Source organism: Ruditapes philippinarum, unplaced genomic scaffold (genome assembly GCF_026571515.1).
Source record: "Ruditapes philippinarum isolate M1 unplaced genomic scaffold, ASM2657151v2 ctg741_1_1_1_1, whole genome shotgun sequence".
In the NCBI taxonomy this organism is placed as follows: domain Eukaryota; kingdom Metazoa; phylum Mollusca; class Bivalvia; order Venerida; family Veneridae; genus Ruditapes; species Ruditapes philippinarum.
In genome coordinates, this window is record NW_026867313.1 from 383,802 (window position 1) to 396,257 (window position 12,456).

The window sequence follows — 12,456 nt, forward strand, 5'->3', positions numbered from 1 at the left end:
AAAATCGAGTCTGCAACATTTAAAATTTTGCCGTCTTGGATTTTCTTTACGGATTCTAATTATTTCGCCTAGCCCTTCCATCAGAGCGCAGAATCATCCTACAGGAAAAAGATCGTCGAGACTTGATCAGTTAGCGGTTAGCCTAAATTGTAATTTGACTTTATAATGTTGACCATATCGTCTGTCAAGTCTTTTAATTTGTGATAGAGAAGAAAATCACAAATTCTCAAAGGCCCGGCGTCCAAAAATGATTTTCCGATGCCGATCCCGAGCCTTATGTACATCACATGTAGATCAGTGCTGAAAATGAGCGGTGACACGGATTTATATTGTATGTATATGTAATATAAATCCGTGGCGGCGAGTTGCATTATAGCATATCAAATATAAAAGTTTTTTTCTTTTTTCTTCTTTTTTTATTGAACATTTTTTTTTTTTACAATCATGATAGCTCTATTTAGTAATTCCTTAAAATATATTTTTTGTCTGAAGATGATCTTTTACTTTCCTTGTTCGTATGCGTTTTTGATAACTTAGAAGAATGAAAGTTATTTTACAATTCAAAGTAGATCTGGGACATACGATAACATACGATAACGTATGTCCCAGATCTCGAGTAGATGTAGATCTATATACATTCTTTAATAGCGGAAGACAATAGTCTAAGCGTAACCCTGATATGATAATATTTAATTGAATGCCTTCCATTGTACAATGTGTGAAACATCAAACTGGTCTAGAAATAATATATCAGCTATTTCATCTTTTTACGACTGTTCCTGCATGTCATCGTATATAGCCCCAGGTTGTAAAGGGGGACAAATCATACAATATAAAATTTCGTTAATATTAGATTGTGCATTTTGTAAAAACCTCTCTGCCACGACGGTTATTTATTTTTTTGTAAAAAATATAGATTTTTAAATTTTTGGCATCGCATGCGACACCTTTTTATGGAATGATCCTTTGAATAAGTTTTGTACAAAAAAGTAAATATCTTGAAAAATATTTTAGAATTTGGCATACACGTATTTGGTCACGTGATCTTTCCTTCAAAAGACACTTCCGTCTGTACAGCCGGCGTGAATATCACGGCAAGAGTTTGGCTGAATTGTGATTTTAAATTAGACTGAATAAGGGGTAAACCCCTTTGGATAAGATGGGAAGTAAGTATTTTATCATATTCTGCAATTATTTGTTTCTCAGATTTTTCCAATGTAATATTTCACTGATAGTTTCAGATGCAGTGGCTGCCACGTCGGCTCATTTACTTTGTTAAACAAATGGGTGGGGTGTAGTTAGTATATTATACTTTACATTAGATCTAAGTAAGTAAGATGTTTAATGTTAACAATTTGATTTGCGAATGTTGTATTAATTGCTTGGTAGACATTCGCAACTTTTTTTGAAACACCAACCTTAATTTGACATAAAATGTCTGGTCAAGGAAAATGTCTGACAAGTCAAGTTACATATAAAACACTCTGTAAAGTATACAGTAGCAAAAAATTACTTTTATTATTGTGTAATACTGATTTGAAAACATATTGTAAGAGAAATTTGGATTTATTCTAGAATCATTCGTATGAGGAAGTAGTGTTGTAATTTAAAATCTGTTAAAACAGGTCATTTTTTTTAAATTCATTGACAGCTTTTGTTTATTTGTATGTTCCTCTTTACTGCGAAATACTGTTCAAAAATATATTCACCAGAGATTGCATGCATCATTTTTCTGTGACAGGTTTGACATTATTTTAAATTCAAATTGTAAAGTTTTATTCCTTTTATATTTCAGTCAAATTTTTAGAGTTTATCAAGCCATTCTGTGCAGTTCTGCCAGAAATCGCTAAACCAGATAGAAAGGTATACCATACTATCATGAAGTTATTTATCAATTCTTGCATGATACTCCCAACTTTTATCATATTTCTCTCTCAAATTCTACATTAATGATGAAATACATTTTTTTCATTTAACATTTAATATAAATTGAACGATATGGAAATGTTAATGGACTTATTATTTCCTTGGTATTTAGAATGAATTTGTATTATCATTAATTATTATGCCTAAACAGGGAACTTTCTCTGCTGTATGAGCAATGACATTAATTTATTAAAGTAGAAAGTTTATCTGGATTAAAATATGCTCACATGGAAGATTTGGTAATAATGCTATTTTGTTATATTTATGTTATAATTAAAAAATTATGAAGCCTGCCATAAGTAATTTACTAATTAGTAAATTACAATTAAACTGTTACAATGTTATATCTATTTACTGTAGAAAGTGAAGAGCACCTGTAATGTGATGCATGTTTAATTATTGACAACTATGTGTAAACTGTGTTTTGCTGCTGTCTACTTATAAAAATAATGTTACAACATATTTGATAGCAGGCTACCCTGTCAAATCAAGCAGTCTTTAACTTCTTCAAGTATTTAGTAAAATCTCTGGGGCTTCTTTTGTTGAGAAAGCAACTAAAACAATGTTTATTAACATTGTAAATGATAAAACTGCAGATGACAAAACTTTCACAGTATGTTATTGACATGACAATCCATGATATTTCCAGGTTTTGCAAAGAAGTTATCGAAGGTGCAAGCTGAAATTCAGTTTAAACTGTCAGTTCAATTTTTGCAAGTTAATTTCTCATTTTACTGGTCCTTGAAAAAGTTTTTGGAGTAAAAAGTTATGCAAAATGAATATTCCAAGCAATGTAATACATGGTTTTTATTTCAGATCCAATTCAGAGAGAAAGTATTATGGACAGCAATAACGTTATTTATTTTCCTAGTGTGTTGTCAGATACCATTATTTGGTATTATGTCCTCGGATTCAGCAGATCCCTTCTACTGGCAGAGAGTTATCCTTGCATCAAGTAGAGGTAAAATATGCTTCAATTCATTTTTTATGAATTTTAAGTTGCATAATGACTTACAAAGTGAGACAATTTCAAAAGGTGTTTTGTTTAAAAAAAATTTATATCCGGATTGTTTCTTAAATAATTTTCACAAGTTCAGCATAACTTAAATTTTATTGTTCAATGAAACTAAATGATCGTCAAATAAAGTTAGATAATAGATAAGTACAGAAAATAATGGCTTGTTTATTATGATAAATAATTTTTTTATTTACTTTGTCAATGAATTGCTACAGCATTTTGAAACCATTATTCTTTCTGTTTCTAGGAACTTTAATGGAGCTTGGCATCTCACCCATTGTTACATCAGGGCTTATAATGCAGTTACTTGCTGGTGCTAAAATTATTGAAGTTGGTGATACCCCAAAAGACAGAGCTTTGTTCAATGGAGCTCAGAAATGTAAGTTTATATGTTGAAAAACTATTTCTTGTACAAAATTTATAGCATTGAGATAAAGGGATAGCGCTGTTTCACTGATTGCAAGTGGCCTGGTGAAAGTTCTAAGCATTCATTACAAGCTTTTATAATAAGGTATGGTTGCAGTCTCTCGTCTTTCTTCTTTCTTTTTCAATGTAAATTATGAATGCTAGTTTAAACTATGAAATGCTTAAAAAAAAAGGAATTAATGTAATTTGTAAAATAAATTAATCGGGCACCTGTTATATTGTTTCCAGTGTTTGGTATGGTGATCACTGTTGGTCAAGCTATTGTGTATGTGATGACTGGCATGTACGGAGATCCAGCTGAGGTTGGAGCAGGTGTCTGTCTTCTCATCATCATTCAGGTAGATTTTTGCTACATTCTTACTTGTGGCTACAGCTTTAAAATTAAGATTATAACATCCATTAACTTCTATGGTTTTGATTTTAGTAAACGGTAGAACTGAAAATTTAATGATAAAAAAATTATGAAATGTATTATGCTTATAGAATGCTTCGAAGGTATTTAGGCATCTGCTACCTTTGAATAATTTTATCAACATTCCAAAATTTCTAAGTTGTATGAGTGTCATCAGTATCCCCTGCTTTATATTGTATTTATATACTAATATATCACTTATTTAGCGGGACAAGATTAAATTGATAACAGTGTCTTCCAAACTCAAGAAAAAAAATACTATAGATAAAACTCTGTCTGACAAAGTTATTGTTTTCACTCTATTGTAAAAATTTAAGTAACGCTCCTGTTAATTAAAGTCATCTGTTTTCAGTCACTAAATCACATCAACTTTGTTGAAGTTTCTGGTTTTTCATACTTTAATTAATTTCTGGTTTTTCATACTTTAATTAAATTTTTATGCCCCCACAATGTGGGAGCATATAGCGTTGCACTTGTCCGTCCGTCCGTCCGTCAGTCTGTCCGTCCGTCAGTCCGTCCGTCCGTACGTCCCGAAATCTTGTGAACGCAACTCCTCTTAAACCGGATGTCAGATTTTGCTTAAACTTACAGGGATAAACAACCTTAATGTGTAGATGGTAGTAAAGGAAGGAATTTTTGCTGCGACCACATTTAAGAGAATTATGGCCCTTTGTTGATTTTTTCACTAGCTACTATGTAGAAATTTTGTGAACGCAACTCCTCTTAAACCGGATGGCAGATTTTGCTTAAACTTACAGGGATGAACAACCTTAATGTGTAGATGGTAGTAAAGGAAGGAATTTTTGCTGCAACCAAATTTAAAAGAATTATGGCCCTTTGTTGATTTTTTCACTATATACTATGTAGAAATTTTGTGAATGCAACTCCTCTTAAATCGGATGGCAGATTTTGCTTAAACTTCCAGGGATGAACAACCTTAATGTGTTGATGGCAGTAAAGGAAGGAATTTTTGCTGCAACCAAATTTAACAGAATTATGGCCCTTTGTTGATTTTTTCATTAATTACTATGTAGAAATTTTGTGAACGCAACTCCTCTTAAACCGGATGGCAGATTTTGCTTAAACTTCCAGGGATTAACAACCTTAATGTGTAGATGGTAGTAAAGGAAGGAATTTTTGCTGCGAACAAATTTAACAGAATTATGGCTCTTTGTTGATTTTTAGTTTCAACTTGTGGCACATGTAGTCCAAAAAATATTTGACCTAGAGTCATAAGATTGACAGAACAGTGGCGTGTGGGGGCATCAGTGTCCTATGGACACATTTCTAGTATTTTCCTGTTTCAGTTGTTTGTGGCAGGGTTGATAGTGTTGTTGCTAGATGAGTTGTTACAGAAGGGCTATGGTCTAGGATCTGGTATCTCACTGTTCATAGCTACTAATATCTGTGAGACAATTGTATGGAAGGCTTTCAGTCCTGCAACAGTTAATACAGGAAGAGGTTTGTTTTACACTTTGTTTGTTTGTTTGAAATATCTCATTTCTAGCCCGACTAATCGAAGAATAGGCAGAGCTTTTGTATTCATTTAAGTGTTGGCATTGGCTTGGTATTTTGATTAAGTTTTCCGTGCAAGTTGGTATCTCCAGAATTACTGAAGGCAATGGGTTGAAACTTCACATACTTGTTTGAGAGCATAATAGGTCATTGTCCAGTGTAAGAAATTCAGATTTGAAACCACTAGTCTAGTCGGACTACCAGATTGTAATATTCACTAGCCCAAAAGACATTTCACTAGCACAATTCATTTGTTCAAAACAAATATTTATATTGTCTCTGAAATTACAGTAGCCTGGCCGGGCTTGTTACTTTGAAAAGTTGGTAGCCCGAGGAGAAATTTAGTAGTCAGGGGCTATAGGACTACTGCTAATTTCGAACACTGATTGTCCAAGGCCCATAACTCTTTACATGGATTTTGACAGAATTATGACCCTGTTTGAACTTGGAAAAATCTGCAGTATCAATGCTCTTGTTTTACTATCAAGCACTGAGAATTGTTGAGCATGCTGTTCTTCCGACAACATATGTTATCACATGAATCAAATGTAGCAATTCAGCAAAAAGTTGTTGTAATTTGGGAAAAGATAAGTTGTTAAATGATGCATATTGTACTAAGTATTTCTTGTCAAATGTTTTTCCGGAAAATAATAGCTATATTTGTTCTCTAAGTCCTATGATAATAAATGAGATAAATTGTGATAATGCTCCATTTTCAGGAACGGAGTTTGAAGGAGCAATTATAGCACTGTTCCACCTATTGGCTACCAAACAAGACAAGGTACGAGGTTTAAGAGAGGCCTTCTACAGACAGAACCTTCCAAACTTGATGAACCTTTTGGCAACAGTGTTCGTGTTTGGTGTGGTCATATACTTCCAGGTAATGTCTTAAATTCAGTCGCAAATTTTGATGTAGTCTTGTAAAGTTGATTTTGTTATAGAAAAGTGGGCATTCATATCTGAAATATAATGCTTTATTAAAGGTTGTTAAATTTGTCTGGGGGACAAGGCCTTAATCACACTTAACTAGAAAAAATCTCATCATAAATAACCATTATATTTTTCTCTCTACAGGGATTCCGTGTGGATCTGCCAATCAAGTCAGCCCGTTATCGTGGACAGTACAGCTCTTACCCAATCAAATTGTTCTATACATCAAACATACCAATTATTCTACAGAGTGCACTTGTCTCAAACTTATACGTAATTTCACAGGTATGTAAAAGGTCAAATTCTACTTAAATCCTGTATGAATTTCTGAAGGACACTTAATAGTAAAGCTATATTTTAGACTAGTCTTTTAGAATTAAGCAAGTAAACTTTTCCCTTTTAAGTAGTACTTAACTTCCTGTAATACTTTAAGCGGTATTTGACTTCCTTCTTAGTTAAGTTTTATAATTTAGTTGGTAAATAAAAAAAAAAGAAAAGAAAAAAATTCTTTTGATATCCTTGTGTTGAGTAATAAAGATGTCTTTTCTCATTTCAGATGTTAGCAACAAAATTCCATGGAAATTTCTTTATAAACTTGTTAGGAGTTTGGGCTGTAAGTATTCAAAAGTTTTAATACCAATATTGTAAATTTGATCCTTACAACGTTATACAAAGTATTTTTTCAGCCATTTTGAATGATCAGAATTTTCATTGGTTCATTAGCAACTATTTCTTTGTGGTTAAACATTTTTTTTGGATGAAATTCGCCAGTGCTTTGGTTATTTTCTATATTGACCGCCTCTGTGGTTGAGGGGTTAGAGTCGATGACTTCTTATCCAGTTACCTCTCTGGGGTGGGTTTGATCCCCTGGAGAATCTTCGGTAGTTTAGCACGGAGGAAGGTAGTCTAGTACTGGTGCAACTCTCCAGGATCGATAGTTAGGAAACTACCCGCCTATATGACTGAAATATTGTTGGGAAAAGGTGTAAAATGAAACAAACAAAAAAACAAAAACCATTTGGAGCTGATAAAAAAATTTAAATGCGCAAAATTAATATTTTATTGATCGTTTAACATAGTATTGTTTGTTTTCACTTAGGATGTAAACAGCGGCGGACCTGCTAGATCTTACCCAGTTGGTGGTCTTTGTTACTATTTGTCACCTCCAGAAACATTAGGTCATGTAGCCGAAGATCCTATACATGCTGCTCTTTATATTATATTTATGTTGGGATCATGTGCATTCTTCTCAAAGACCTGGATTGAAGTGTCAGGATCTAGTGCTAAAGATGTAAGTCTATTTAATTTGTTCATCAAATATCTTTAAAAAAATTTTTTCAAGAATTCAGTCACTAATTTCTTTTTAAATTGTGGTAAAGAATATTTTGTATGATTGGTGATTGAAGTGTATTTATTTAATGTATGCTATATTGTGTAGATATAAATTCTTCGGGTTCATACACTGTTATGTTTAAAGCCATCTAGTTCAGTAAGTTTAAAGTGCTGTATGGTACTTATATAAGCATCATTTTAGTCTTTGTATTATTTTAAAAACAAATGGAAGTCATCCTGTATATTGTAACTAAAGCATAGTCTATTGAGATTACCTGTTTAAGGGCTCGCGGTACATTCATAACATTAGAAATAGGGAAGGAAAATTTTATGGTAATGAACTTCTGGAATAATTCATGGTATGTGCGGTGTTTTACAGGTAGCTAAGCAGCTCAAAGATCAGCAGATGGTAATGAGAGGTCACAGGGAAACATCTATGATTAAGGAGTTGAATCGTTACATCCCTACTGCTGCAGCTTTCGGTGGTCTTTGTATAGGAGCTCTTTCTGTCATGGCAGACTTTATGGGTATGTACATTTCACTCAATACTTATCTGATCTGGGTATAAATTTGAAGTTCTTATGATAAAAGTTAAGAGATATCTTTATTTCTGTGTGGAAATGTAAGAGAACTGGAAAATATGTGACCATCTAGGGAATGTTCTTCCAAGATTTTCTTCTCATGATGATGTCTTAGTTTTGATTTCTTTTTCATTAGTGGCTTTTGAAGCTATAGCGGGCATTATTTATGATTATTGAATTATTCTGAAAAAGAAACAAAATATATTTAAAAGAATTGTTGTTAACAATGTTGAAACCTGTAACATTGTCAAATAAGCGTTAACTGAGACAAAAATGTGGTATTGAAAATTTGCTTGGTTAGTGGAAGAAAATGTTTACCCTTGTAACAATGATAGATTGATTCACTGCTCTAAGCCACCATTATAGACCCTGGCTGGCTTGCAAGAGCCTCTTTCGGCTGCCTATTGTATGTGTAATGAAACTGACATACCATGAAATTCTATTGAAACCTGGGAATGTTCATTTCAGTTACTGAGTTTTCGGGAGTAAATGATTAATAGCCCATGTTTTTCTTTACTTTACAGGTGCTATTGGCAGTGGAACAGGTATTTTATTGGCCGTTACAATTATCTATCAGTACTTTGAAATCTTTGTGAAAGAACAGAGTGAAATGGGTGGAATGAGTACACTTCTCTTTTAAACATGACATTTGTATGAAATGTGTGCAGTATAGATGTGGTAATAGTGCAGCAAATGTTGACGTTTGTGTATTAATAGAGTATGTTTCTACCTTGAAAATGCTTGACTATTTGCTGAGAAAAATTTATCAGCAAGGAAAATGCATGATATCTGTTGATGTTATTAAATCAACACCAGTATTTTCATTACATGTTTACTTGTGTATTTTCTAATGAATTTTAAAATTCTGTTATTATTTTCATTGATAATCTCAGTCATACTAATAAAAGGCATTATAAAAAACAATGGAAAAATAACATATATATAAAGATTATATCATGACATTTCCGCTCCATATATTTTCATAAATTAGAAGAAATTAAAATAGAATAGGTTTTACATTTTCTAACTGAAATTTGCATCAACTTTTAAGCATATCATGGTGTGATGAAATTGCTGGTGTTTGATTGAGAAGATGAAAGGTCGGTTATTGTCACCATTTCTCAGTCATGTGCACATATTTGTTTATACATTTGAGAATTAGAAGTTATTTTGTATATATAAGTATATAAATTTATCATGGAAGACAGCTCTTTGCCAAATATGTTGAATAAAATTGACACGGTCAGCAATTGTGTTGTAAAATGTATTTGTATGTTAAAAACTGAAATTGGACTTCTTTCGACATGATTTCCATTTCAAAGCAGATCTTCATAAAATTTAAAATGTTTAAATTTTAAATTATTTTTCATTCCGTTATTTGTGCTATTTATATTTTTAAAATAATTGTGACAGGTGTGCACATTAATAAAATCAAAAGTGTGAGGAAAATATTTTTTAGAGGGAAAGATTAACCTAGTGTTCCACTATCACAACACAAAACCTAGTCACCTAAATTGATGCATGATCAAGATTTTTATCTTTTGAGCTGTATCATTATGAGTGACATATGTTACACAATCTAGCATTGTTCACTGCATCAGTTTACCCCAAAGTTCAAAGTTTAGAGGAAAAGGATCTATGTAGAATTAGCCTTCAGCAATCAAGGAAGTAGAATGTTGTATTCAAAATCTCAATTTTTGACAACCCTGTTTTATAACCATTGTTTTTCCTGTCATTAAATGTATTTTAATGCCTGAAGGAATTTGCCAATTTGACAGATTAAAAATGATGAATGGTCATTAATAGTTTAGACAGACAAGATTGTTATCTCAAACTTGATGTAACAGATATATTTATATATGTATTTATTAGCAAGAGTTATTATCTGTCCAAAATAAGTGTTTTCAAATATTGAACTAATGAAATTATTCAGTTCAATGTCTTTCTTTTCTGTAGGTGAATGTATTTTATTGTGAAATAAAGTCCTGCAAAAAATGGTATTGGTTTTATACAATATTAGAGAAAAAAATGAAAATAAATTGTTAAAATACAAAAAAGGCTTTAGTTCATTATTTTCTCCAGGTTTATAAATGAGAATGCAATTATGCAAAAAGGATAATAAATTCTGGGAGCCAAAAACCTTTATATTTGGAAATATCTTTTAGCCATGTTATGTGAAACAAACCTGATCTAAATTAGTGGGTTTCTTAATGAATAGAATGGTTGTAAATGCAGGAGATTAGAAGAGAAGCGATACGTGCCAAAAGAAAGTTATAAAAATTATGTGAGCTAAGAACATCTTAAGAAGGTAATAGATACGGGGCTAAAGTCGTGTGATGGGCTCAAAGTAGACGGCGACCATAGTCCTGAGCTAAAGAAGCTTGTAATTTAGTTAAAAGTATATAAAATACGTGCTCTAAGACGGGTTTATTATTTAAAATTATTAAATGAATAACAAAATCAAAGCACAGAACTGTAGTAAATTGGCTGTAAGACTTATTGCAACACTGCTATTCAATTCAATGTTGTTTTTTTTACTTAAACAATTTAAAAAAACAATTGAGTTGCCTTAACTGGAATTTGAACTCCAGACCTCTATTCCTAAGCGAACATGCAAGCCCCTCGGCCACGGTGAAGTTATATGTTAACGCCCTGAAGAAAACCATATCATCTGAATTAGGATTTGTTACACATATTATTTCGACGCTAAACATGTTGTTTAACACAGAAGAATAAATATATAAAGAATAAAACAATATTAGAAATCCTCGACCATTCGGGAACTATTTTGCTGGAAAATTAATGCGCCTGTCATTTGACAATCTACGCAGTGAATCTGAATTTTTCGGCGTTAGTTTACATATAAAGGGAAGTAACCGCTTCAAAAAAGCGGACTTCTTTCGGCATTTGCAATTAACAGCATCAGGGTCTGAAATTTCGCTACCATTATTTGTTTGGTCTGACGACCCAAACAAATAAAAACAATCTGTGCTCGCTTCTACTGTGGCACTTGGTTGCATGAACTGAAGTGTATGTAAACGACAATAACGTTTTTCTTACGGTCCTTTCAAGGTTCGTTTCCCCGTTTAAGTTGCCATATGCAAATTTATGTGTTCAAGAAAAAATAATCAACGATTTTACAATGTACATGTACAAAACTAATTTATTATCACTGCCTTGTTTAATTTATAAAAAAAAATAATGAGGTATATCTAATCCGGAATGGAAAAGAAACCATTTAAAGACAGATCACTCAAAGAGAAATTGTAATTAAAAGCCGATTAAGCCTTTCAAAAGATATTTTCATTTCGTACTGTCGTCTTTAACTCAATTTACTAAGTGAGTTAGTATTTTGGTATGGAAGTCGAAAGAACATTTTGTTACATTTATGAAAAAATATTTCACATTCAGCGCTACTAAATCCTAATGATAATTAAGCTTCTATTGTGACGCATGTTTTCTCCTATCTGAAAAGAAACATTACTCATTTCTGTGGTACTATGTGCGCTTTTAAACACGGTTGTACTACACTATTATAAAAGTTTAATATCATATAATAGTTATCCTGAAATGCTATACATGTATTTTAAACAGGTTTTCTATCATCAAGATATTAATGTAGCATTTATTTAAATCATTATTTCTTCAAATTTTCAAGCGATGAAAGTTTTAGTCTACATGTATGTCCTGGAATAATTGTTTGATAATTATTCCGTTTTAATATGAATTTAAAAAAGGACTTAGCAGAGCGATATACCAAAGGTGTTCAACGGGATTTAGATAAGGGCTTTGGCAGGTCAGTCATTAATAAATGCAATGAAGAAATTCACAGTTGAAAAAGTGTAATATTGACATTATTTTGAAAGAGTGGGATAATATGGCTCGCAAAAATTACATCTCGGCAGCGTTGGACATTCAAAGTCCCTTCGGTAACGACGAGATTAGTGCGAAAGCCATGTACAATGCCTGCCGAGACCAAGCCAGAACCCCTACTGCTAAAACGATCTCGTAAAGAACGCAGCAGTCGGCAAAACGTTTATTCTTCCTGCAGTATACTCGAACATTGCCATCAGCTCGATGAATGGAAATCCTGTACTTGTCTGACAGAACGCTGTTCCATTGTTGTTCAAGCCAGTGTTGGTGTGTACGTGCCCAAGTATCACGATGTACTCGGCGACGTCGCCTCAACACATAACCTATGTAAAGTCGACGATATATGAGCCGCGCGTCACGACAAAACCAACGTAGTGGGTTTGCGACCAGCATGGATCCAGACCAGCCTGCGCATCCGAGCAGTCTGATCAGGATTCATGCTG

At 32.8% G+C, this 12,456-nt stretch overlaps 1 protein-coding gene across 1 annotated transcript; it reads left to right on the plus strand.

Moving 5' to 3' along the window:
* The first annotated feature begins 1,008 nt into the window (after positions 1–1,008).
* On the plus strand, positions 1,009–10,197 carry LOC132735679 (protein transport protein Sec61 subunit alpha). The gene is made up of 12 exons (XM_060722662.1): positions 1,009–1,166; positions 1,796–1,863; positions 2,743–2,887; positions 3,192–3,323; positions 3,599–3,708; positions 5,090–5,243; positions 6,017–6,177; positions 6,372–6,512; positions 6,784–6,840; positions 7,327–7,518; positions 7,939–8,086; positions 8,665–10,197. The coding sequence occupies exons 1-12, from the start codon at positions 1,160–1,162 to the stop codon at positions 8,778–8,780; spliced, it is 1,431 nt and encodes a 476-aa protein (XP_060578645.1). The 5' UTR covers positions 1,009–1,159; the 3' UTR covers positions 8,781–10,197.
* The last annotated feature ends 2,259 nt before the right edge of the window (positions 10,198–12,456 follow it).